Source organism: Astatotilapia calliptera, chromosome 20 (assembly GCF_964374335.1).
Source record: "Astatotilapia calliptera chromosome 20, fAstCal68.1, whole genome shotgun sequence".
NCBI lineage: Eukaryota > Metazoa > Chordata > Actinopteri > Cichliformes > Cichlidae > Astatotilapia > Astatotilapia calliptera.
Window position 1 is genome coordinate 37,630,257 of NC_137441.1, and position 27,896 is coordinate 37,658,152.

The 27,896-nt window shown below is 42.9% G+C and overlaps 1 protein-coding gene across 8 annotated transcripts in view; it reads right to left on the minus strand.

Moving 5' to 3' along the window:
* LOC113013466 (cyclin-dependent kinase 17-like) overlaps positions 1 to 27,896 on the minus strand; it is a 52,431-nt gene that overhangs the window by 3,658 nt on the left and 20,877 nt on the right. For 4 of the 8 annotated variants that reach the window (XM_026154383.2, XM_026154389.2, XM_080295351.1 and 1 more), the window contains 14 exons: positions 19,595 to 19,728; positions 12,859 to 12,984; positions 7,327 to 7,383; positions 7,105 to 7,219; positions 6,823 to 6,917; positions 6,680 to 6,742; positions 6,463 to 6,586; positions 5,485 to 5,605; positions 5,032 to 5,129; positions 2,577 to 2,682; positions 2,354 to 2,396; positions 2,182 to 2,272; positions 2,006 to 2,083; positions 846 to 966 (listed from right to left, as the gene is read on the minus strand). In XM_026154383.2, coding sequence (XP_026010168.1) covers positions 863 to 966; positions 2,006 to 2,083; positions 2,182 to 2,272; positions 2,354 to 2,396; positions 2,577 to 2,682; positions 5,032 to 5,129; positions 5,485 to 5,605; positions 6,463 to 6,586; positions 6,680 to 6,742; positions 6,823 to 6,917; positions 7,105 to 7,219; positions 7,327 to 7,383; positions 12,859 to 12,984; positions 19,595 to 19,728 — 1,355 coding nt within the window. In that variant the 3' untranslated portion in view covers positions 846 to 862. Of the gene's footprint in view, positions 1 to 845; positions 967 to 2,005; positions 2,084 to 2,181; positions 2,273 to 2,353; positions 2,397 to 2,576; positions 2,683 to 5,031; positions 5,130 to 5,484; positions 5,606 to 6,462; positions 6,587 to 6,679; positions 6,743 to 6,822; positions 6,918 to 7,104; positions 7,220 to 7,326; positions 7,384 to 12,858; positions 12,985 to 19,594; positions 19,729 to 23,981; positions 25,002 to 27,896 lie in introns of those variants that run through there. The other 4 variants (XM_026154388.2, XM_026154385.2, XM_080295352.1 and 1 more) reach the window with 2 other exon arrangements.

The following is a 27,896-nucleotide window of genomic DNA, read 5'->3' on the forward strand; positions in this document are numbered from 1 at the left end:
AAACCTACCAATCATCCAGTCATTTTCTCTGCATTGACCACTCGACTGACAAGTTTTCTAGGGGCTTGATGTGAATCCTGTTAGGTTCAGTGAGGGTGTATGTGTGCTGGAAATGCCTGGCTCAATGTGACAAACCCATCTTCATTGACCTTGCTTTGTGTACATAGGGCACATAGTTGCTGCTAATGACACTTCTCTACTGGAAATGTGAAGAAATATAATGAAATTAAAAAGAGCAGTTTGCGTAATGCTGCTTAAGCTAAATCACACTTACCAAAAGTATAACATACAGCACAGTAAAGCACTCAAATCCATGCTAATTTAAAAAGACTTTTGCACACAAAAGTCAAACAAACCCACAGCACAAAAGCCTCACTTACAGACGCTACATCTCTCGCTGCAGAAATCTAAACAGGACTGGAAAAAAACAAAAAAATCTAATGACCCCCTGTCCTCAGATCACATTCTTTGCTCTTATGAACAAACTGTTGCCCCTTTGATTCCCTCACATGAATATTAGGAGTGGCTTGCTCTGAGAAAAAAAAGGGGATTAGTGAAGTGAAATCTGAAGAATGCTTGTGGGAACAGGCTTGAATATGAAGAGGAACCAACAAAACACAGACATGAAGAAACAGCTAATAAATAATATGTTGTTTTAGTTGACAGGGTGCAGGGAGGGAAGATGGATATAATTAAATGCAATTCAGGAATGGTCTTATATAAAGTGGTGTTTGCAGCAAAGGAGCGGTGCTGACAGAGAAGAAGAAAAAAAGGCCCGGTGGCAGCCAAACAAAAAAAAGAAAGCGAGAGCGAGATTACTGACACATGAAAGAGACTGTATTTACCAGAACAGTAGGGCCACTCAGCCAGTGGAAGTAGAGGAGAGATTGTGACTCTGAGCCCTGGGATTGGCTGCCTCTCTCTGGAAGTACTGCGAGGGTGCGGAGCCTAGCTTATTGGCCATCGCTTTTTTGGGTTAGGGAGAAGGGGGGGAGGTTGGGAATATTGAGGTGTTATGGAAGAGTTGGAGTAGGGTACACAAGGGAGATTAGAGAAAGGATTAAGGAAAAGATGAGCAGTGCAGAAGAAGAGAGCATGGGCACCAAAGAGAAGGGACAGTTTATCAGAACATGACAGCGAGGCAACACAAGCAGAAAAACAAAGATACACACACACAGACTGTGATAAGGACAGAAACTGTGAAACAAATCGAAGCAAATGTTGAAGGGTTAGGGTTAATGTACAGAGACTCAGACAAAGGCAACTCTCCCCAGCTGCATTTCAGCAGCCATGTATACAAGGTTTGGTGGACTGGTTTGTTTACATGTGACGGGACTTCAGGAAAGCTAAACATACTCTAAAATGGATCTAAGGCCACATTCACGTTGCTGTACTGCTGTACTTGAAGCTGACTTAAATGCTAACGCTAGCATGGCAACCAGATCACAGTGATGTGAAGTCTTTTTAGAAAGTGTGTACATTATTGTACTTTATTGAGCCCCGTGGGGAAATTGCTCTCTGCATTTAACCCATTCACTCAGTGAAGCAGTGGGCAGCCATTGGGCGCCCGGGGAGCAGTGTGTAGGGACGGTACCTTGCTCAGGGGTACCTCAGGGTAGCTGTTAAGGGGAATCGAACCCCCGACCTTCCGATCATGGGGCAACCACTCTACCTACTGAGCTATCCCTGCCCTTATGTCAGTCACAGATAAAACTAGATTGTGCTATTTGCTTCCACTATTCGTGAATTTAATATTGCTTCTGAGTGAATGGCATTGTGCGATGTTAATACTGGAACTGGGGGATCTGTGTGTGGTGAAGGCTGAACCTGGTAATAGACCACACAGTGGCATGAGAAACGACAAAAAGCAAACACTTAGAGGAAGAGCGAGAAGAGGAGGAAGACAGGGAGCAAGTCCTATCCTGTATCATACTTTTATCGAGGATTCCTGATTTCTCTCATTTCATCCCTTCCTTCTTTTTCTTTTTAAATCTTGAGCACTTACATGACTCTGGGTAGACTGAGGATCTCTTTCCGGGATCTTTCTGGAGTTGAATCCCTTTTACAGAGAAGATGGATGCAGCTAAAAAAGAAAAACAAAAGAAAAACAAGCAACAAAGGTTATGTGGGACAGTGTTTGTGCAATTAATGTGGATATTCAAGTCAAATGCATGTACTCACTGTCAGCCAGAGTCTGAACCTGTTCTCCAAGACATTTGAAATAAGAGTGTTTGAGAGCATCCTCAGCCAATATCCGCTTCTTTGCTTCAAACTAGGGACACATAAAGACAAAATCATTATGGTGTACATGATCTGTAAACAGCAGATAATTGTAATTAATTATGTTCTTTACCTGTAAGAGTTTTGAGAGCAAGTCATGACCTTCATTGTCTATCCTGTGTGACAGAAAGCAGAGAAAAAAATTAAGAGCGGATGGAAAGAACCGAGAGGAGTGGCAGTGAGATCAAAAGCTGCGCAGGAATCTGGTGTTCCCACTGTTTCCAAATGGTCATTACGTTTTCCTCCAGAAAATGAATCTTAATCTGCACATGCAGGCCTCCACTAGATCTTTATACCTGGGTGCGTGGTTCACAAGGGGCTCTGCGTGGTAGCGGGGAAAATTGTATGTCTTAAACTCTTCACTGGTGGTGATACCAGGCCAAGTCTCTTCTGTGGGAGTACCTGGAGAAGACAAAGAGCATAATTTAATACAGGGAGTGCAGAATTATTAGGCAAGTTGTATTTTTGAGGAATAATGTTATTATTGAACAACAACCATGTTCTCAATGAACCCAAAAAACTCATTAATATCAAAGCTGAATGTTTTTGGAAGTAGTTTTTAGTTAGTTTTTAGTTTTAGCTATTTTAGGGGGATATCTGTGTGTGCAGGTGACTATTACTGTGCATAATTATTAGGCAACTTAACAAAAAACAAATATATACCCATTTCAATGATTTATTTTTACCAGTGAAACCAATATAACATCTCCACATTCACAAATATACATTTCTGACATTCAAAAACAAAACAAAAACAAATCAGCGACCAATATAGCCACCTTTCTTTGCAAGGACACTCAAAAGCCTGCCATCCATGGATTCTGTCAGTGTTTTGATCTGTTCACCATCAACATTGCGTGCAGCAGCAACCACAGCCTCCCAGACACTGTTCAGAGAGGTGTACTGTTTTCCCTCCTTGTAAATCTCACATTTGATGATGGACCACAGGTTCTCAATGGGGTTCAGATCAGGTGAACAAGGAGGCCATGTCATTAGTTTTTCTTCTTTTATACCCTTTCTTGCAGCCACGCTGTGGAGTACTTGGACGCGTGTGATGGAGCATTGTCCTGCATGAAAATCGTGTTTTTCTTGAAGGATGCAGACTTCTTCCTGTACCACTGCTTGAAGAAGGTGTCTTCCAGAAACTGGCAGTAGGACTGGGAGTTGAGCTTGACTCCATCCTCAACCCGAAAAGGCCCCACAAGCTCATCTTTGATGATACCAGCCCAAACCAGTACTCCACCTCCACCTTGCTGGCGTCGGACTGGAGCTCTCTGCCCTTTACCAATCCAGCCACGGGCCCATCCATCTGGCCCATCAAGACTCACTCTCATTTCATCAGTCCATAAAACCTTAGAAAAACCAGTCTTGAGATATTTCTTGGCCCAGTCTTGACGTTTCAGCTTGTGTGTCTTGTTCAGTGGTGGTCGTCTTTCAGCCTTTCTTACCTTGGCCATGTCTCTGAGTATTGCACACCTTGTGCTTTTGGGCACTCCAGTGATGTTGCAGCTCTGAAATATGGCCAAACTGGTGGCAAGTGGCATCTTGGCAGCTGCACGCTTGACTTTTCTCAGTTCGTGGGCAGTTATTTGGCGCCTTGGTTTTTCCACACGCTTCTTGCGACCCTGTTGACTATTTTGAATGAAACGCTTGATTGTTCGATGATCACGCTTCAGGAGCTTTGCAATTTTGAGACTGCTGCATCCCTCTGCAAGATCCATCCATCCATCCATCTTCATCCGCTTTGTCCGGGGCCGGGTCGCGGGGGCAGCAGCCTAAGCAAAGAGGCCCAGACCTCCCTCTCCCCAGCCACCTCCTCCAGCTTATCCGGGGGAATACCAAGGCGTTCCCAGGCCAGCCGAGAGATATAATCTCTCCAGCGTGTCCTGGGTCTGCCCCGGGGCCTCCTCCCGGTGGGACATGCCTGGAACACCTCACCCAGGAGGCGCCCAGGGGGCATCCTTGTCAGATGCCCGAACCACCTCAGCTGGCTCCTTTCGATGTGGAGCAGCAGCGGCTCTACTCTGAGCCCCTCCCGGATGGCCGAACTTCTCACCCTATCTCTAAGGGAGAGGCCAGCCACCCTTCGGAGGAAGCTCATTTCCGCCGCTTGTATCCGCGATCTCGTTCTTTCGGTCACTACCCACAGCTCGTGGCCATAGGTGAGGGTAGGGACGTAGATCGACCGGTAAATTGAGAGCTTCGCTTTTACACTCAGCTCCCTCTTCACCACGACGGACCGGTGCAGCGTCCGCATTACTGCAGCTGCAGCCCCAATCCGTCTGTCGATCTCCGGCTCCCTTCTCCCATCACTCGTGAACAAGACCCCGAGATACTTGAACTCCTCCACTTGGGGCAGGAACTCATCCCCGACCCGGAGTGGGCACTCCACCCTTTTCCGGCTGCAAGATATCTCACTATTTTTGACTTTTCTGAGCCTGTCAAGTCCTTCTTTTGACCCATTTTGCCAAAGGAAAGGACGTTGCCTAATAATTATGCACACCTGATATAGGGTGTTGATGTCATTAGACCACACCCCTTCTCATTACAGAGATGCACATCACCTAATATGCTTAATTGGTAGTAGGCTTTCGAGCCTATACAGCTTGGAGTAAGACAACATGCATGAAGAGGATGATGTGGACAAAATACTCATTTGCCTAATAATTCTGCACTCCCTGTATACACATGCACACAGTGTACACGCACACATAAAAGCAAATGCTCATCCAAATTCCATTGGTGTCTCACCAAGGATGCGGAATATGAGATGAAGCTCATCCTCCACAGTTGATCCAGGGAAGAGAGGTCTGCCTGTGATCATTTCATAGAAGATGCAGCCCACACCCCTGGAAGAACGACAATAAAGTAGTACAAAATTATAGTGTTTTAGTCATCTATTATGCAGATTCAGGCTGCCAGGGGATGTAAAACTATAAACGAGTTGCAAAGTGGTTGTTTTTATCTAATGCATAAAGCAAAAGATTTTTAAAAATCTAACTTTCTCCAATTCTATACATAAATATGAAAAAAGAACCTTTTTAATCAAATTCTACAATGTTTATGTCCTAACATCCATACAAAGTATTTAAATGCTGATGAAAGACAAAAGAAACAACTCTACTCTGAAATATGCTGGTACCTCAGAAGTGACAGCTGCACAAACAATGAAAATGGGCAGTATTGATAAATGTGTCCACTCACCACATGTCAATGGGTGTAGAGTACTCAGTGGAGCCCAGCAGCACATCTGGTGGTCGGTACCATAATGTCACAACTTCATTTGAGTAGGTCTTCGTAGGGACCGACTTAGCTCGAGCCAAACCTGATTTTAAATAGTGAGACTAGTTCATAAACATACAGTTTTGTAATGTGGGCCACCACCTGTGAACCTGTGAGAAGATGTCTTATCCAAACTCTGTAACAGCTTTTCAACTTTGCATAGTGTCGTAGTTGATGAATTTTAAAGTTTTGTGTTCTATGACATAGATCAATTCTTGTTACATTTTTTAACTTTACATATTTACTGTTTATTTTTATAAAGTACAAAGCTTGCTATGCACAAGGATGGGCCTTTAAATTGCATAAAAATGCATTAAATATAATGAATACATACATTAAGGAGAACAGAAACTCAAAATACAGAAAGGCAAAATAGTATCAGGCACAAAGAAGATACACAATACCTGAAAAAAGATCATGCATAAAGCTAGCTTCCATATGAAGTGATATGGAATTAATGAAATATCATGTTACAACTTTTACCAAAGGAGGGGAGTGTTGGGTAATTACTCCAAACTATGTTGTTTTGAGTAGCATGACCTTTAGGAGTTGCTAGTGGGACTCGTACTTGTTTGGGTTAGGGTGTATATAAAAGGCTACTGGGTTCTAAAAAACACACACACACACTTATCTCACTCTGATGGATCCATGTTGCGTAAAAATACTTAAACATGTGGACTGGAGGAGGATTGATCCATCCTCCTCCAGTCCACACGTTTAAGTATCCTTGTCCACATGTTTTTTGAGCCTATCTTTGAAAACTGAAATAATCAAAATGAGACAAAAATAATATTTTAAGTAATTAGCTTGTGAGAACCTTAGAAAACTAAGCAATAAAGGAACTTTCAGCATATTATACAAAACTATCTGCCCTTTAAGTTAATGACAAAGGTGACATACCAAAGTCTGCCAGTTTGAGCTCTCCTTTTTCATTGATGAGCAGGTTCTGGGGTTTCAGGTCTCTATGGAGGACCTTCCTCCTGTGGCAGTACGCCAGACCTCTTAAAAGCTGAAATAAGAAGATCTGATGTGGAGAGAAGAGGATGTAAACAACACAATCAGCCACCAGACACATTTCCATTTTTCAATACTGACCGCTTGTAATACTCTAGATTACCTTAACGTTGTGAACGCTCATGATGCTCCCACAGTCGTCCATATATTGCTTCAGGTCTTTTTCCTGATGAGAAAGAAAGAAAGTGCTCATCTGTAGTTTCTGGTTTCATGTAACTCACACATTAAAAACAAAGTGACACTCACCAGATACTCAAACACGAGTGTTAGGCACTTGTCAGTGTGGATAATGTCATGGAGAGTGACAATATTGGCGTGCTTCAAGTCTTTCAGTAGAGACACTGGAGGAGAAGACAGATTAGACACTGTCAGTCAAACAGAGACAAGCTGTGAGACGTAACACGGCTCATACTTCAGTCACAGCCCGTGGCGCTACAAGACACTTTGTCAAGTTTTTGTCTGTATGTACAAGTGTGCCATGTTGACTTTGGAGGTGTGTGCTTCCAAATCACAACTGTTTGTCAGTACCTTCTCGGATAGCGGTGCAGGGCGCGCCCTCCTCGTGCTCTAAGCGGATCTCTTTCAGGGCGACCAAGTTATCTGTTAACTTACTTCGCCCCTTAAATACTGTCGCATAGGTCCCCTGCAGAGATGTAAAAAAAAAAACAGTAAATGAATGAGTAAAATACAGTGGATGAACACTTTGTTTGCATTGCATTGCTTCTGCTGGTGGCTCTTTATTGACCTCACCTCTCCTAGTTTGTCCAGTTTGATGTAGGTTTCAAGTTTCCCAAAGCCGATCTCAGACTGTGGAGGACAGAGAGAAGGCGTTTGAGGAGGCTGGCAATGACAGGTCAAATCTTGCTTTTGCACAGCCTGATCGGATACTGCATCATATTTAATTTAACTGTCAGCCTCACTACTTTTGAAATATCTCCGACAATTGCAGGTTTCTGAGTCACCAGGCCTTTTTTTATCCTGTAATGTGTACAAATTACAGGGCTGCTTGAGCAATTTTTAGGATTATTCTGTATTTTTGAGTGTGATTCATCTTGAACAACAGTCTGCAGACATAATATTTTCAAAAGGAAAAGGACAAAAATATCAACATTTATCTAGAAATCTGCATCTCTTCAAAGGTTCTTTAACTGTCATTACTGGGAAGGTGTGACGTAATTTACAGATGCACATATACTGTTTGGCCACAAGGTGTCAGTGTAGCAAAGATAATCAAATATGGCAACTACGTTTTTATATCTAAACATTTTTATAGACTATAAAGATGTGGAAGGTAAACACTGCAGAGTGATAACTGAAATAAACCTGAGCTCAGTTATACATGGTTAGCTGTATAATGTATGTGGCTCCTGGGTTTTGAAGTCATGAATTATGGATGGGTGTCGCTATATAAAGCAGTGATGCCCACAGGTCTGTCAGGGTTTATGCCTGTCACTTGTTTCTCACTTTTCCTCAATAATTTGTCTAATTGTGTGACGTTTCCTTTACATTCATTATAATGAACACACTCAACCCTCTTAATTTAGTCTGTCCCATCGTGACAATCGTACAAAGTCCCAGGCCAATGCATGTACGTATGCGTGTGCGAGGGAGGGGGAGGGTCTCCGGTGACCAAGTTAGCTGTTGAAGCATGTGATGTCTTTAAAGGCATGCCTAGAAAAAACACATCTGAATAAGCTCGGATACAAGATGGCATACTTACACACTGAGACAAGTGAGTGTGGACATGGGTAAGCAGGAGTTTAAATGTGCAGAAGTTGTTAATTAACTGACACATTCTTATTTGTGTATTTAAATCAGTGCTTTTATTTGTTACACGTCAATTTCAGCCCTTCAAACTCACAAAAAAGATGAAAGAAACACATCAATCAGAGTAGATATATGAGCTTTTATGTGAAGCAGGGGCATGTACTTTATAATACTCAGCACTGGAGCCCCCCAGGGGTGTGTTCTGAGCCCCCTGCTGTACTCTTTGTACACATATGACTGTGTGGCCACTACCAGCTCCACCACCATCATCAAGTTTGCTGACGACACCGTCGTGGTGGGCCTGATCTCTGATAACAACGAGACGGCCTACCTGAAGGAGATTAGGAATCTGGAGAACTGGTGCCAGAGGAACAACCTCCTTCTAAACGTCAGTAAGACAAAGGAGCTGATAGTGGACTTCAGCACTAAGCAGGAGAGGAACTACCAGACCCCCGTCATCAACGAGTGCCCAGTGGAGAGAGTGGACAGCTTCAAATACCTCGGAGTTCACATCACGCAGGACCTGTCATGGTCCTGTCACATCAACACCGTGGTGAAAAAGGCCCGACAGCGTCTCTACCACCTCAGACGCTTGAGAGACTTCCAACTGCCCTCCAAGGTGCTCAGGAACTTTTACTCGTGCACCATAGAGAGCATCCTGACGGGAAACATCTTAACCTGGTTCGGGAACAGCACCATGCAGGACAGACGAGCTCTACAGAGGGTTGTGCGGTCAGCTGAGCGCACCATCCGCTCCGAGCTCCCTGACCTGCACTCAATCTACAGCAGGCGGTGCTGGACCAAGGCCAGGAAGATGGTGAAGGACCTCAGCCATCCCAACAACAGACTGTTCTCTCTGCTGAGGTCAGGAAAGCGATTCCGCTCCCTGAAGACCAACACAGAGAGACTGAGGAGGAGCTTCTTCCCGCAGGCGATACGGTCTCTCAATCACACCACCACACAGTACTGACCCACACATATGGTTCTTACACACACACTGGACTTTCTGGACTTTGGTTTTGCACAACACTGGTCACTATATTCTTCATTTCCGGTTAATACTTGTACAGCTGCTGTTATTGTGTAAATATTTATTTAGATTTAGATTTCTTCATACATTCTTATATAGTTCTATATTGTGTATTGTGTATTTTGTTGTACAGTTATTTTAGTTTCAACTTTAATTTATATATTTTATCTTATTCTTCCCAGTTAAATTTACCCTTCATTCTAATTTGTGTTGTACAGTTATTTCATTTTTAACCTTAATTTATATTTTATTCCTTCCTAGTTAAATTTACCCTTTTTAATTTTTCATATTTATTTCCTATCTTATTCATAGCCTTTTCCTTTTTTGTTTTCTTTAGGTCACGAGCAGTTGTCCAAGCATTTCACTACATATCGTACTGTGTATGACTGTGTACGTGACAAATAAAAATTTGAATTTGAATTTACATACACTTAGACACACTTTATGCTTAAACGTAAATCTAACACAAAAAAACACCCACACACAAAGACGTTATTGCCACCTCCCCCACAGCTAACCCCTATAATAACAATCATATAATAAATCTTGCCTCGTGAAGGAGTGCGTGCACACAGAAAGGCGCACCTCTCTGCTACCGGTGTGCAGCAGTGCTCTCCGACTGCCTTACCATGTTTTTCATAAGTGTGAGCTTGTGCGCCTGCGTATGCTTTTGATGGCAATAGGTTCATTTCATTCCCAACGCTCTAGCGAGCTTACTCAGCAGAACTAGGTCAGGCCAAGTTTTAGTGACAAAACTGAAGTAAGATAAAACCAAACAATATGTGAGTGTAAGTGCCTTGTCTCAGGCTGCAGGGCAACACAGGCTGATGAACTCATAGTACAAAAAAATGCAGGATGTGAAATGTCTGCAAGAAGATATTTATTGACAAAGAAATCAAACGAATTATCCATATTTCACTTGTAATTACAGTTTCTTTATGTGGTACCTAGAAGAAAGCTTAAGTTTGAGAGCGAGGCTGGATTTATAGTATTCAGTGGGAAAGCTAAAATGATAGCCTTCTGAGAAGAGAAGAGGTGGCAGGAAATGAGAGGTGGGAAGAAAGATGAGGCCATTCATTAACACGAAGCTTCCTCAGAACTATAATCAATCGGCCAATAAACCAGCTTGCACTGTCACCATGTTCATGTAAACCTGCCAACAGCAACAAAAAAGAAAACCGAAGGACTGCACAATACTTAGCAGTCCTTTTGGCTTTCATCAGTTGACAGTTACATCATATGTGACTTACAATGAAAACACAACATGAGCAAAGAGAGAGGGACATAATAATAGGCATTGAAGTTTTTTTAGCTCAGTGTTCTGTTGCTGTAAGGTTGAACGGGTTCGTGGAAAGAAGTGAGTGCTGCATAATATGATTAAGTGTTGTGCTTCGAGATAAAATGACATCTCGCTCCTCAGTGCCATGGAACACTGAGTTTCACTGGACTGCTGTGAATAATTGATTACCAATGTGCAACAGCCATGAGCGAAAACTGATACCGACTTCACTTGCATTACACTGGCAACAATTCGACGCTCAAAACACGTGATTTCAGAGTCTGCGATGGAATACCGGAAACATGATCTACATTACCGTAACATATGACAAGCGCACAGGCAGCCCCGAGGCTATTACATCAGTTTTCTCAGAAACATTTTTTCCAAACATAACAGGATAACTGGTATTGCTTGTTGCAACAGGAAATACCACAAAGGAATTTTTTTAAGCAATTTGGGAGGTGTTTGTTTGCCTGTCTGTGGACAAATTTTGACTTGATAGCATCACAACTCCACAGTAAAAATAAAGGCTGAGAACCAAGAAAGGTGTAGTAAAATCCACAAGCACTCAGGACTCATGTCATACCATTGAGTACCCATGGGTCATCGCAGCCAATGGGATTCCTTCACTAGATAATCTCTAGTTAAACTTAAATCTCTTGTGAAACCATTTATTTTAAACATCTTTAGCTCCTTTTAAATGTACTTAAACTATTTCAGGAGCAGATGAGCAGTGAATGAGGAATTTCTGCAGGCTAATTCATTTCATAGCACAAATTCAAAGTAATTAAATACCGTACATACTGTGCAAACCATGTTCAGACTACTGCACGGTCAGAAACACACTTTTGCATGGATGCATTACCCTATATAAAGGAACGACCAGGACTAATAGAACAAAAACAGTCTGGCTGTGATGCATCTTCTGAATACATGGGCTGCAAGCTCGGCAGAGTGCTCGGGATCAATCAAAACCTTGTTTTCCTGGTATAAAACCTAAATCCAGCTACAGAGTGGCACTAATGTTTCCATTTGTCTTTACTTACATTTGCTTAGCATTTTTCAGTTATCCATGCCCTTTTTAAACCTGACATCTTATCATTCAAGCCCTTTTAGTCCTCTCTTTCCATCTCCTTTTGTACATTTCCTTTCTCTTCCGTGCTCTCTAGCTCATCCCAAGGTGTCCTGGGGTGTAATCCCAGTCAGGAGAGGAGCTGCAGCAGATGAGACTGACACTTCTGCTGAATTATTGATTGATCTATTACATCACACACATACAACAACTCCAACAATACACAGCTCCACACAGCTGGGCAAACCCAACAAAACGCACACTATACATCTAATATATATGACTATCCTCTTCTTCTGCTCCACCCTATACCATATACTTCCCCTCAGAGACTCTTTGCTTTCAAGTCTGTGAGCCTCCTGCAGAAAAGCTACGTCATTAAGTTGCTTCAAGCAGAGAGATTGAGGCGGGCAAATGGACCTGTTTGATAATAACAGCAAAAACGGTTGATGGAGGATGAGTCCTTCATATTTTCCCAAAGAATATCAGGCTTTCAGTAATCTTGTTTAATGTAATGCATTGACTAAGTACACTGAATTCCCTTTAAAATTACGCAAGCCTGTGGGTGGAGTGAAACAAAGGGCACAATAATGTATAACAGGAAACTTGAAAGTTGGAGCGATGGCAGAAACAAAACCGTAATTTGGAAAAAAAAAGTGTGACCAAAATAAAAACCAAGTGACAGAGCAGGGGCACTTCAACAATTAAAGGACATGCTGCATATTCATGAATACAAGCCTATTTCTTTCCCGAACAACCCCTCCTCTCACTGCCAGACCCCAATTCATACCCATAATGCTCTTGGCCTGTATGCATAATTCAGAATCTATCATTCATGCCCCTACTGAGGCATTGTAAGCACTATAGCATAGCCCAGTGTGTGTTTAAAGTGAGTCTATGTTTGTGTCGTTGCTCTGTGTGTGCGTTTTAGACAATAATGGTCCTGGTCAAGCATTTAAGTAGTGTACAATGGCATTGAAAGCTTACATTACTTTTGTTTCTACACAAAGCAGCATGAAAAAGGGCAAGCACACACCCAGATAAAATGACAAAATGACATCAGAGACTAGCTTCAACTGCTTTGCACACATATATATAGATGCAAATGTGCACACAGATAAATTAAGTACTGACCAATGATGCGCGCCGTAGCCTGCGGCTCATGGGTTTGTCAAAGGGCGGGCTGTTCATGGCAAACTTCTCCAAGTAGCCCTCTGGTAGCCTGATATCAGCTGGGAGAGACAAACGTTTGTTTATGTCCTAAAAGAGAAGAACAAATAAACAAAAGGAGACATGAAGAAACTGAAACATGATTTTCAATATTAAAAACCTTTTTCCATTTACAATTATACTATAAAGACATTAGTCCTGAAATATTCAGGATATTCCATACCTTTTAAATTTGGTTTGGTATGATATGTCACAAAAAAAGATTTACAAATGCGCATTAAATAAATCTCGTTCCTTCATCATTTATCAGCTTGTTATTACTTCACCTTAATTAACCATTATGATCTGGTATCAAATCAAAGCTTTTTTTCTTTTTAAATATTATTGGTTGCTTGTCTACTCACAAGCAGCTTGCTCCATCTGTCTCTCCTGGCTGCGAGTTTGTCAAATGAGAGCAGACCTTTGGTTAACAGGTGCCATCTGCTGCTGTGAATGACTGACGAATGATGATGTGGATAACACCTATACTCGCTATGGCTGAATAAGATGCCAGTGCAAGACCACCACATGATCAGGATAAATTCCAGCTAGTTACTGGCTAGTTTTGGCTACATTTTCATAATGCACTATTAGCATTGAGTTTGCATGTTTTCCCCATGTCTGCTTGGGTTCTCTCCGGGTACTCCGGCTTCCTCCCACAGACCAAAGACATGCCAATAGTGGGGTCTAAATTGCCCATAGGTGTGAATGTAAATGCAAATGAGTGTCTCTCTTCAAGATGAATGACAACTGGGATAGGCTCCAGGCTGATCTGCATTTCTTTCAAAATGAAAGCACGCTTGATATTTTTATCTTTTACTTTTTTTGCTAATTAATTCATGTTGTAGTTCTTTTTGACTTCAATTGCTAAGTGCAGCCTCTCCCTCTGGAAGTGTTTAGCTTTAGACGATCACATTTTAGACACAATTTTAGGAATTAAACATCATCATATATTTGAGTCAGTGTTGTTAACAGCTTCTAGCCACTGCAAGAACTTTCACCTTCCAGTCTTTGCTGGAATGCAAATTTCTGTGACACGATCACCGGCAAGGTGCCAGTCACACATTGTTTCCATGGCAGCAGTAGTTAGGTGACCCAGTCAAAACACCCCTCAAGTGTGTGTCCTCAGTGTGAATATGTAGTGATACGTTTGTTTACATGTAACCGTGCAATAGGAGGATATTAAAGTGTGTATATGCCTGAAGATGAGATGTAGAGGTACTGTATGCCTTTAATAGTTTTATCTGAGCTGACTGGCTGACATCACAACATGCATGTCACATGAAAAAAGTATATATAAACTATATGGATGGCGACAACTGACGAATCCTAAAGCAACGCTCTGCATGTTTTAGCAGTATATGCGAGACAATGTAAACGTGAGCCACAGTCGCTTGCACAGAAATGCCTCCTAGCTGTAGTTAGCACATTTGTAAGCTCAACTTAAAATTGGAATCATAAAAGAGAAGAATACGTGTAAGCACTACAACACCATATATACGGTAGTGTTAGACATATAAATACAAATGACTGCAAATTTCATCAAGCAAAACATTTGATATTTTATGCAATTTATAATGAAAGTGACACCTCGTGATCACAACAAAAGTCTTTCACACAAAATTCACTGTCCACACTGTCTTTCAAAGGCGTAACAATAGACAAAAGTTCACAAACACAGCCACTCCTGCCCTCTTATTCACTGGTAGAGACTGAATAAAGATCTAAATACAAAACAAAACATGTGTGCCCCTGTACTCACAATGCAGAACAGCTCTAGTAGCTCCCTCATTGTCCTCCTTAAATGTGTTTTTCTATGCACTCACACACATGCGCTTTCAACGATGCATGTCTCTAACCTGATACATGACTGCACACACTGAGAGAGAGAGAGAGAGAAATAGAGTGAGAGAGGGCTGGCACTGTGGTAGAGTGCCATCCACATACTTAGGAAAAGAAGTGGGGGGGGAAGGGTTGGAGGAGGGGGATGCAGGAGCAGAGGAAAAGAGGAATAGACAGATTCCTGAGGGGAGAAAGGCAGATGGGGGGAAGGGGTGAATGGAGGGGGTGGCACAGAGAAAACATTGTTTTTTTGTTCTCTCCTGCCATCATTTTGTCCTCCATCTCTTCTTTACTTTCTCTCTTATCATCTCCTGAGCCCTATTCTCCTGGATCTCCCTTTTCTTTGTCATTGCAATAATTACACCGACATACGTAATTACTCTCACCCCAACATTTTCCTCTCCCACACTGCCAATCCATCTCCTTCTCTTTCTTTCTCTCTCTCTCGTAAACATGGTCTAAATTAGTCCCATCCACTGCTCACAGCAGTGAGAGGCTCTGTATCTAGAGGCATTTCCCGTAATACTGCTGTGCTCAACACTCTGCAGCTCCTTCAAACGGACACACGCAGCCTGACCGAGACATGACGGCACTCAGAGATTCAGCAGCAAACAGCAACACTATCTGTCAGATAGCACAGGTGCACTCGCATATACACACAAGTTAGGGAAAATAAAAAGAGCCTGCTATATTTTTCTCTCATAAATGTGCAGTTGCAATAATAGATGTTCAAAATTTAAAATATTGAGGTCACTGAATACATACAGTACACAAATACTTAACGCACAAATACTTAAATACACATACAAACACATCCGTAATTACTATATATATATATATATATATATATATATATATATATATATATATATATATATATATATATATATATCCTCTCGAGCTCTGTTTATATATATATATATATATAAAAACACCCAGCACGCCCCTGTGGGCGGTTTATCCTTCAAGCTCGGGTCCTCTACCAGAGGCCTGGGAGCTTGAGGGTCCCGCGCAGTATCTTAGCTGTTATATGGATGGATATATATATATATATATATATATATATTCTCTTTGATACCCAACATCCACAATGACGGCGAAACAACTAGTAGCTCAGTGTTCCAACATTCGAAAGAAGCGACTGCTATCACAGCTAGAGATTGACGAGGTACAACATAAATGCTACGGCAAGGAGGAGTCAGGACGCCAGGTCAGGGGGGAGATATCATCACCCCTACCCGAGATTGGGTACATAGCCCCAAGTGCGATAGGAGAAGGATCGTTGAGTGCGAGAGCAACTGACCTGAAAAATAGGATCATGGCCAAGCTTGAAACCTGGATCCCCCGTAGCCGGTTACCAAGATTACGTGAAGTACCCTCAGAAGGTCTGCTAGATGATGTTAATGCAGCACTACGGACGATACCTACAACCACGATTACCGACACTAACAAGCTGATCTACAATACAGCAGCAGTGATCAGTGAGATGCTTGGCTACAAGTTGAACAGCCACAAGGGGCAGTACCCTCCATGAAGAAGGAGGCTAGAGGGCAAGATCAAAGTAGCACGGAGGGAGGTAAGCCAACTAACGGAGTTGCAGAAAGGTGCGGCAAAGAAGGTGCATAAGAAATACAGCAAACTGTCCATACCTGAGGCCTTGGAAACTGCCAAGCAAAGACTCACAGCCTTGGCCAGCCGCTTGAGGAGGTACACCAGAGAGATAGAAGGCAGGAGAATAAACCAGCTGTTCTCCACAGAGCAAAAGTGTACTCTCAGTGGCAAGGGAACAATAAGAGAACAGCACCACCAAGGCTGGAGCAATACTGGAAGAGCATATGGGAGAAGGACGCAACCCATAACGGCAATGCTCAGTGGCTAGTGGATCTGAGGGCAGACCATAGCGACCTCCCTGAACAGGGTCCAGTAACCATCACAGTGGCAGATATCCAAGAAAGGGTCTCCAGTATGAAGAGTTGGACAGCACCAGGGCCCGACATGGTTCACGCCTACTGGCTGAAGAAGCTGACTGCACTCCACGAGCGTTTGGCAGCACAAATGAACCAGCTGCTAGTTAACGAGAGACACCCGGAATGGCTAACCGAAGGTCGAACGGTCCTGATCCCCAAGGACCCCAAGAAGGGACCGGTCCCATCCAACTACCGACCAATAACCTGCCTCAGTACTACATGGAAGCTCCTGTCAGGCATCATATCGGTTAAGATGAACAGGCACATGGGTCAATACATGAGTGGGGCAAAGAAAGGGATTGGCAAGAATACCAGAGGCGCAAAACACCAGCTACTGGTAGACAGAACAGTCAGCCGAGACTGCAAGACCAGACTGACCAACCTGTGCACTGCCTGGATTGATTACAAGAAGGCCTATGACTCAGTGCCCCACAGCTGGATACTGGAATGCTTAGAATTGTACAAGATCAACAGGACCCTAAGAGCCTTCATCAGGAACTCAATGGGGATGTGGTGTACAACACTAGAGGCCAACTCCAAGCCCATAGCACAAGTCACCATCAAGTGCGGGATCTACCAAGGAGATGCTCTGTCCCCACTGCTGTTCTGCATAGGCCTGAACCCCCTCGGTGAGATCATTAACAAGACTGGCTACGGATACCGACTACGGAATGGAGCAGTTGTCAGCCACCTCCTGTACATGGATGACATCAAGCTGTATGCCAAGAGTGAACGAGACATCGATTTACTGATCCACACTACCAGGCTATACAGCAATGACATTGGAATGTCGTTCGGACTGGAGAAGTGTAGTCGGATGGTAACAAAGAGAGGGAAGGTAGTCAGAACTGAGGGGATTGAACTACCAGAAGGCAACATTGCAGACATAGAGGACAGTTACAAGTACCTGGGGATCCCGCAGGCAAATGGGAACCATGAAGAGGCCACTAGAAAGGCTGCAACCACCAAGTACCTGCAGAGGGTCAGGCAAGTCCTGAGGAGTCAGCTGAATGGTAAGAACAAGATCCGGGCCATCAACACCTACGCCCTGCCCGTGATCAGGTACCCTGCTGGGGTAATAGGCTGGCCAAAGGAGGAGATAGAAGCCACTGACATAAAGACAAGAAAGCTCCTTACCATGCATGGAGGGTTTCACCCCAAGTCCAGCACCCTGAGGCTGTACGCTAAGCAGAAGGAAGGGGGCCAGGGACTGGTGAGTGTCAGCACCACAGTCCAGGATGAGACATGAACATCCACGAATACATTGGGAAGATGGCCCCAACTGACCGAGTGCTCAGTGAATACCTCAGGCAGCAGAAACCCAAGAAAGAGCAGGGAGACGAGGAACCATCATGGAAGGACAGGGCCCTGCACGGTATGTACCACCGGCAGATAGAGGAGGTGGCTGATATCCAGAAATCCTACCAGTGGCTGGACAAAGCTGGACTGAAAGACAGCACAGAGGCACTAATCATGGCAGCACAAGAACAAGCTCTGAGTACAAGATCCATAGAGGCTGGGGTCTATCACACCAGGCAAGACCCTAGGTGCAGGCTGTGTAAAGATGCCCCAGAGACAATCCGGCACATAACAGCAGGGTGCAAGATGCTAGCAGGCAAGGCATACATGGAACGCCATAACCAAGTGGCCGGCATAGTGTACAGGAACATCTGTGCCGAGTATAACCTGGAAGTCCCGAGGTCAAAATGGGAGATGCCCCCAAGGGTGGTGGAGAATGACCGAGCTAAGATCCTGTGGGACTTCCAGATACAGACGGACAAAATGGTGGTGGCTAACCAACCGGACATAGTGGTGGTAGACAAACAGAAGGAGACGGCCGTAGTGATCGATGTAGCGGTTCCGAATGACAGCAATATCAGGAAGAAGGAACACGAGAAGCTGGAGAAATACCAAGGGCTCAGAGAAGAGCTCGAGAAGATGTGGTGGGTGAAGGTAACAGTGGTCCCCGTGGTAATCGGAGCACTAGGTGCGGTGACTCCCAAACTAGGCGAGTGGCTCCAGCAGATCCCGGGAATAACATCGGAGATCTCTGTCCAGAAGAGCGCAGTCCTGGGAACAGCTAAGATACTGCGCAGGACCCTCAAGCTCCCGGGCCTCTGGTAGAGGACCCAAGCTTGAAGGATAAACCGCCCACAGGGGCATGCTGGGGGTTGTATATAAATATATATATATATATAAATAAAAGTAAAGAAGGTTAAAAATATGGGGTTGAAAAGGTGAATAAGAGATCCCTTTAAATGTACCACATAAATGCCATGTGTTCACTATTCACTTTATACAGTCTATCATATAATACACTGTGTATAGTGTATACTAACTGAGAGACAGCTACCACTGAGAAGTGTACATGCAAGGAAATAAGACAAAGGAATGGTCTTATTTCTAAGGTCTAAGTGTAAAGTAACAAAAAATAAGAAGTGTCCCCTTTCTATTTGTTTAGGTTTTACATACAGCACAGACAGAAAATTATTCTCTTTCTTTGCCTAATTTCTAACTTGGGATTTCTTTTTATGTATTTTCTTGTCATTTATCAACCAAAAAAAAGTACCAGTATATCAGCAACAGGCCAATCCTGATATTTGGGCCTGTCCAATTTATCATTTTAGTTCTAAAATTAGCCACAAGGTATGGTTTCCTACATAAAATCTACTTAATATTGTGAGGTGAATAGTGAAGGAGTGAATGATTTCAGACAGTCTTTGGCATCACTATTGAATTTCAATTAATAATGTTGAGTGCAGGTGCATTTTCCCTCTTGATCAAAGAGTACAGTACGCCCGGGCTAAAGGTATGTGTGTGTTTGTGTGTGGGCGTGTCCCAGATCATCATACCTCATTAGAGATGCGCCGATGGTGATTGTTCCTCATACGGACCCTCACTGGACTCTGAACCTCATCAGAGGACGTGCCGGATGCTTGGTCACTCTCCCCATCTGAACCCATCTTCACATTTTCATGGACAATGCCTGTGAAACACAAACGTGCAAAGACTTGAGACTTTTTTCAGGGATTTATGTCTTAGAAAAAGTAAAACAGGGAGAGACAGGAGATGCGACATGCCTTTGGTACAAGGGCGGCATGTCCTACCCACTAGGCTAAAGGGGTGTCCCTTGACATAAATACCTACGCGCAGGTTTTTAGATTGTGTTTAATGACACCCTATTTCATTTCACTACTCTCTCTATGGGATCAGAAGAAAACAAAACATCTGTCTTAAATTTCACTCACCCATTATGTGAATGACACAGTAGGACCCCAACCCCCAAATGATGAATCATACCATCAAGCCACACAGGGGTGTAAAACAAGTGTATAAAATGGTATTGGTAAGATGAGTAAGTACGTAAGTACGAGATCAATATTACCCTGCGTGCAATAGGAGCTGCCATCTCTGTGTGCCAACCCCCCCACCACCACACACCTTCATGTGCCCCAGAATCCATCTGATTAATGAGTCACGGTGCAGCAGACAGGACTGTCTACTTCAGTGATGTGTGAGTTTGTGAGTAAATGTGGGGGAAGGGTGGAGGGCTCTCTCTTTGTCTGGGTCATGTACAGCACACACAGTACGTGTGTGTGTGTGTGGGGGGGGGGGGGGGGGTCTCCCTGGTGTTTGTTTTGGTAAAGATAACTTTTTTCATGAAACTGAAGTAGGCTGAGTGCAGTTGCAAGATCACACCTTACAATCATGTACCGTTTACCCATAAAACATCAGCTCCCAACAGCAGAGCACAGACAGATCGAGGGAAGATTAGGAGACAGTGGGGTGGATGGTTTTGGTTGGAAGAGCTGATGAAGTGGAAAGAAAAATGAGTCCCCAGAGTGACTGCAACACCTCAGTTGTGGGATTTAACAACTGAGGGCCGGTTAGGTAAAGCTATTTATTACAGTGTGCTGTCTGTCAGCTGTGAAACATCTGAGGCTTATTCTAGGATTTGAAACAGGCTGGTCTCTGGACCAAAAAATATTTGAAAAGATAGAAAACATAGAAAAAAGCACAGATAAGTACTTCTAAAACTGGTTTAAATTGGTCTTTATTCAGTCTTTATCAAATTAATAAGAGGGCATAGCGTTAAAAATAATCCTCTGACTCTGTAGTTTCCCATTAACCTAAAAGCTGAATGATACCTATAGTGTGAAATTATACCTTCTGTAAGTCAATTACACAGTGATTCTTGCTCTCGAGAGTTTAAATTTAATTTTCAGGTTCTATAAAAGTTCTAAAGGCTTGTTAACCTAACCTCCTACAGTGATGAGGTGGTGGTACAGAGACAAACAGCCATACTGTTGCATGACCTAGACACAATATCTAGACAGCTATTGCTGAAATGTAGGCATCTAGTGGGCCTCCAAGTCTGATGTATAGTGCGCAGCCTCAAAGACAGGCACAAGGATACAGGGAATGGATATACCTTTGTAAGAAAATGTCTTTTGTCGCATCAGGAATCAGGAATTAACCCTCACAACCAAGATGGTGAAACATTACACTGAAGGTAAGTGACACCACAGGCTGGAGAAACTGATCCGGGATATCTACTGACAGATACACGCACAACCACACGCATGATGAGTAAGCATCACTGATCATGAGTATCACATGTCTTTCTCACTTTCTGAGAGGTCCCGATCTTGTGTGTTTATGTAAACAGCAGATGTGGGTAGATGAAACAGGATGATCTGACCAGGGAAGTAAAATTCCAGTTAGGGCTGGGCCATATTATACCGTTCACGGTAATACCGGTATAATGTTAGGCAACGATAGGAAAATGAAATATCGCAATAGAATGGGAGTAAAACGCGCATGCGCAGTGCCTTTGTTTTCATACGCACATGGCCGATTGTTGGTTTGTAAAAATGGTGCAACTTCCGTGATGTGGAACTGGTTTGGTGTTTGTCCGTCAGATACACAACAAAGCACATTTTTTTGCAGAACATGCAAGCGGCCGTTGTTATTGTCGTATTTGTCGGACTAAGATGCTCTTAAATCTGGGAGTAATCTGGGTCCCAAACTCCGTATATTTGACTTCAGGTCAAACAACACTGCAGCATCACTGAGAGTTGAAAACTGTCTAAATTCTTTGATCTTTAATAAAACGATCAGCATTGCTGCTTTACCAGGTGTAACTATAAAGTTTAACTTCCAGGCATCCATGAAAACAAAAGTTATTACATTTAACGGAGTTAGAAGTTAGCAGGAAGCTAGCGGAAGTTAGCTCGCTAGTTACCTAAGCATGATATAGCATGTTCTGACGGAGAGATTTCTGAAAAAATTCAAACGTACAGCTCTGCTATCACTTCCAACATAAATGAAGACAGGAAACTAAACAGCAGTGACGTTTGTAGGGTTACTGAAGTTGGGCTAGCTGGTATATAATGATGTGCTACGTGATCGCTAGCGACACAGCTATGTTAGCATAACATAAACAGTGAAGCTGGAGGACGAACACTAACACTTTTCCACTTATAAAAGTTAACGTGAAGGTTCCTCATGGTTAGAGACAAATGCAATCTCATGGCAGGATGCTGTAAACGGACCAAACTTCAGTCAGGAGAACAACTGAGATAATCCATCCACAATACGAGGTTAGTCATTAATATACTGCAACGACATGGGAATAGAGCAGCTGCCAGAGAATTCAACATTAATGAATCAATGGTACAGAAGTGGAGGAAGCAAGAAGAATGAGTTTAATAAAGTTTGATTTATCTGACTGCTTTGTTTCGCTTAATGTGCCTTATAATCCCGTGTACCTTATGGTCCGAAAAATGCGTACTGCACACTGCAGTTTAATGTCGCAAAGCACCTCTTTTTAACTTCAGTGGATATTATACATGGTTATGCTCAGGATATGTCAGCCCATTTCTACTGGAAATGCCTTTGGGTTAAACTTTCAGCAAGGAATTTGCATTTGCACTGTTACATTTTTATAAAGCTTTAATGTACATAAAAACCAGCTTCTTGTTTACGTGAAAATAAATGGAAGGTTGTCTTTTTGCGCTAGTAATGTTGTGGAGTTGTATTTTGTCTCGCATCAATTATATCGTCAGTTATATCGTTATCGCAAATTTTCAAATATATATCGTGATAAATATTTTTGGCCATATCGCCCTGCTCTAATTCCAGTATCACACCATTATGTTACATTCTTCACACTTTCTGTCCTAAACATTCCTCTTAGTCACATTTCTTTCAGTCTTCTGCAGTTTCTTTCTCTTCCTTTCCCATAGACGCCTAAGAGCAGACAGTAAATGTCACAAGCTACCACTGCCTCCCCACATGGAGCCAAGCTGGCCTAGTTAGGGTTGCTGACTCCCTGCTAGTTTGTCTAGAGGAGGGAGTGGGCTACTTTTAGGAGTGTCCTTACTTCACTCTGCTCTGCAAATACTACTTAGTTGAAAATCCATCTCCAGCACATGATAGCAACACGTCAAAAATAAAGAAAAATCCAGGGGAAAGAATATCAAAAGAAGTAAAGGAAGACTTACTTGAAAAGCCCTTCATGGAATAGCATTGGGATTTTTTCACATAAGCCCTCACTCGGCAAAGCCACACATTGAATTCAGTACATTGCTCAAGGGGGAAACGGGCGGTATTCGTAGCCACCGTCCACATCCACATTACCCAATAATAATAATAATACCACAGGCTTTGGCTTTGAACTGAATCCTTTCACTTCTCTTTCATGCTCTCAGGTGAAAAGTTCTCAAACTCCTTTTAAAGCACAGGACATCGTGCTTTTTGAATTTGTCCAGAGCAGCACGAACAAAGATACTGCGGTCATTGTGCTGACAAGTAAATGAATAAAAATTCAAAAGAAGAACTTGTCGAACTCTTCACTTCTCTAAGGAGCTCATAGAATCCCTGTAGATAAGCATGTTGCTTGGGGCCAACATGTTGCAAGTTAAGCAGGCACGCAAAGCAAATCATATTTTCACAGTAATAGGTTAAAGATGTTCAAACATGTATGATGAACAGATTCTACTTGCATAAATCTGTGTCTAAGTATAAAGTAAAAACCTGGAACATGCTTGATCGAGCTACTAACATTAATGTCCTACAAAGTCAAATAAAAGTATACAGACAGCATGTATTGATGTTTGCCACAAAAATGTGCCTTCTACCTAAATCCAAACTCTATATTGTAACAACAATCTGATCAGTGGATAAAGTCAGGATGTAGATGAGCTTCTTGAAGACGATGACAGTGATGAGACTCACCAATGCGGTTTCCTGGAGGCCGGCATGAGTCGAGCACTCGAAGCATACGGAAAGGTGACAGCCTCAGTGGGGTGTCTCTCTCCACCATTCTTACCCCCTCTCCCGTTCTAACCTCCCCCGTTTTAAGGTCTCCGACTCTGGGAACACGGGCAGAGCATCCTTGCAGATTGTCTGCCATATCCATTGCTCCAGTGGGTTTAAAGCACTAACATTTGAAGGTGCATTTAATAATGCAAATAAACATTTCATTAAAAAAATCCACTTCAGTTAAGTCCTGGAGCCCAATCAAACCGTGTAGGTGGCACCCAGGTTTGAGTAGCAGTAGCTGATTAAGGATCCAAGCTTCCTGGGAAAAACCCAATCCTTAGGCTACCTCTGTACTGCCAGAAGAGCCCCATGCAGTAAAGAACAGGTCTGACATTATAGGAATTGTGCAGACTGCACAGGCACACTAATCAAAATCCAACAACTCCCTCGGCTGCTACTCCACTTTAACACACTCTCCCTCTTCCTGTGTGTTTTTCTTAGCAGACGTTCCTTCTCTCCTCCCTCTCCTTTCTTTTTCCTCTCTGCAGTCGCTCTCTGCGTGCTGACTAAGGAAGGTCAAACACTGTGCAGGTATGCAAAATGCTGCAGAGACGGTCCAACACGTGCAAGCTAGAAACTGTTACAATCTGCCATCTCAGAATAACAGGTGTTCTGTCATCATCTGCCTTCGTCCGGACACAAGCCCGCAAACAAGGACTGTGTGCAAGGACTCACAACGCACTTAACTTGCAGCTCCTAGCAAGGAAAACACAGCCAGACCTTCCCTTTGCTTCTGTCCTTTGTGACTTCTTCATTTGCGTTCATTTTTCTTCTTTTTGCTGATGTTTTTCTGCGTCTATGGCAGATCTCTTCTCTTTGTCCTCCTTCAACTGTTATTCAACATAGCACTCTATTCAGGCTGTTGTGCTGCTCTCCTTCTTTCCACTCCCTCTCCTGTTCAGTCCCTCCTTGCCTCTGGCGCCGCTATCAGTGTTGTCAGTGCTCCTGCTCCCTCCCTTCACCTTGCTATTACTCCCCTCCCTCTCACATGATAGAAATCTCCATCTCTCTCCCCCCTCCATCTGTCTTTATCTCTCCCTCCCGATTTCTTGCTATCACTGTCTGGGTCCAGAGATGGTGTTGAATATCAGTACAGTCATCCTCTTTTTCTATTCACGAGCCGATGACATTTTCTGCCTGATCGGCCTCTTTCTTGCACTCCATCTTGTTCACCACCTCTTTCTCGTGCTCCCCACCCTCCCTCCTCATGCTTATCGCTCTCTAGTGTAGAAAAATGAAATCCTGAGGCTTCAGAGTGATGCCTATGGCATTCTCTCTGCTCTCCCCTTTCTGCCTCAGTCCCTTCTATATTGACATGAAACACAGGACACAGCAAGCACGCGCTCTTTCCTGCACATCCCACTGCACACAGAGTAACTGTTACAAATACAACTCACATGATGCTGACTATTGGCTATTAGACACACCTGGAGAGCAAACAGACAATTACATCTATACAAACTAACAGCAAGTTCAAAATAATATTAAGAAACAGAACTAAAAGCATTAGGAGCTGATTAAGTAATTTTTTCTTCAAGCTGAGGGATCATTGGGTTGATATTTGTTACATTTATGTGGTACGATCAAAAGGTCTACCCCGCAGAAATCGTTTAGTGCAAAGGCTGTTTTTAGATGAATTCCTGAGAATCCCATTTACGTAGCACTTGTAGCTCTGCGATACATGCTGGCTCTCCTCCTTAAACCTGATTGTCATTTTGTTGAAGTTTGTTTAAGTTGCAAGAATGTCCCCTTGACCAAAACACCACGTCCTGTCCTGGCACATGACAGCATGCTGGGACGCAACATACTCCTGGTCATTACTGCTGAATATCCTCTTTCAAAAGATGCTGTTATAGTACAAGTCCCCAATGACCTCTCATACAAGGGACAAATTCATGTTGCACAACCTTGTTGAACAGCAGCATGCTCGTAATCAGACCTGACTTGGGATATGAAATTTACCACTTCAAATGAAAATTGCTCAAAAATGTCCAGAGACAATGTTCCTATTTCAACCAATACTTGAAATATAATTAACTCTCTGAAGAGCACAGTACCAATACGTCCTAAATTGGTATAGGATACAATTTGCTCAGCATCTTTGCGCATAAACCTAACCCTACAGCCTCTCACGTGTTCGCAAAAAAACGGTGGAACAATATTGGGCATCGGAGGTGGGATTCATAGCAGAGAACGAGACCTGTTAACAATTACGAATAAAAACAGTTGTATATGCTGTCTCTGATTCAAATTATTGCTAGAGGCAACAGTCGGTGGATATTGGTAGGACTTAGTCTTCCAGTTCCTACCACATTCTAAAACCTTGCTTACACCCATGACACCTAACATTAGAAAAGTGTTTAGAGAACATGACTGCATCCAAAATGTCAGCATGATAAGGTGTTAAATGCCATCGTTTTGCCATCACACTTCAAAAGCCTATTTTTGACTACTGCAAAATAAAACCCTACCTCTCCCTCAAGGCCAGTGATAGGCTTGTCTTCTAAGCCTTAGATAACCAAACACACTCATGTGGAGAGCCTCACACACCCTACATGTCAATAATGATGGGCTTAAAAAGACTTAAACAAACTTTGTAATTGTTTTAGACTCTGTAAACATCTTGGGATCTTTGAGATACCGTATTCTTAACACGCTCTGAAAGCATTTTTTAATCTGGATAGGTTACCTTATTCAAAGTGACTTATTTGGGATCATTAAGTACAGAGTAAAGGTCATCTACAGAAAATTAACAGACAGGTATCGATGTACTGTGATGAGCTGCTCAAAACATCAAGAACAAAAGCTCTCAACCCTCCAGCCATCACTGTTTCCCCGCCTTATTAGATTCACAAGTGCAGCTTGTATACATGGAAGATTTCTGTTTTGCTTTGCAGCCACCTCCACAAAGCTTTTTACTTCCCTCCAGGTCTCTGTTACTGTCACTTTATTTGTCCACCTTGTCTTAAACTACATTTTCTTGACTACATTTAAGCTTCTGCATTGTTTTCACCTCCTTTTTAAATCATAAATATTACGATGTGCCTCCAGACAAATAACACAGTAAAAATCAAAGTGCATACAACATCCCTCAGGAACAGGCATACATAGAGACGCGCACTCAAGGCTGCAGGGTGGGAGAATTTAGACTGCAGTAATTACCTCTAAACCTTTTATCTTCATCTAAGGAATCTCATTATTCAATTACTAAGACCAAAGAGCCTACTGTAAGCTACCAGCTCTGTTTATGCTGGCCGGCTACATCTCAACCCCACACCCTACCCCCACCCCATATATGCAGCTCTGAAAAATACATGCATTCATTAGTAACATCTTCCTTCGCTCAGCCATAAGATTCTCAAACAGCAAGTCACCCTAACACACATAAAAAGCTTATGAGACCGACTACATAAAAGGAGTCCACTCCATTGTTCTTCCTAAAACCAATCCGGGAGTGAGCAAATGGATGGCTGAGCATGTATGCAGTGAGGCAGAGGACTACAGCAATTAATACAGCATTAATGCATTACATTAAATCCCTGGCACAGACAACGCGGTCTCTCGTGGTATGGGTGGAGATAAGGGTGGTCTTAACAAGGTGCCAGCTTTTATCTTTTGCACCATTCTGGTCTTATTTGGAGGTTAAATACAGTATTTTGATGTGTGCAGAGGGAAAGAGAAAATACAAAGGGGGGAAAGGAACAAGAGGAGACTTCTTTGACAGTACTGAAAAACAGCAGCCTGAGACAGGTTTTGAGAAAAGCAGGCAGCTTTTAGCACAGCAGTAAAAACAGACGGGAGGACCAGCTAATCCCCAACCATGTAACT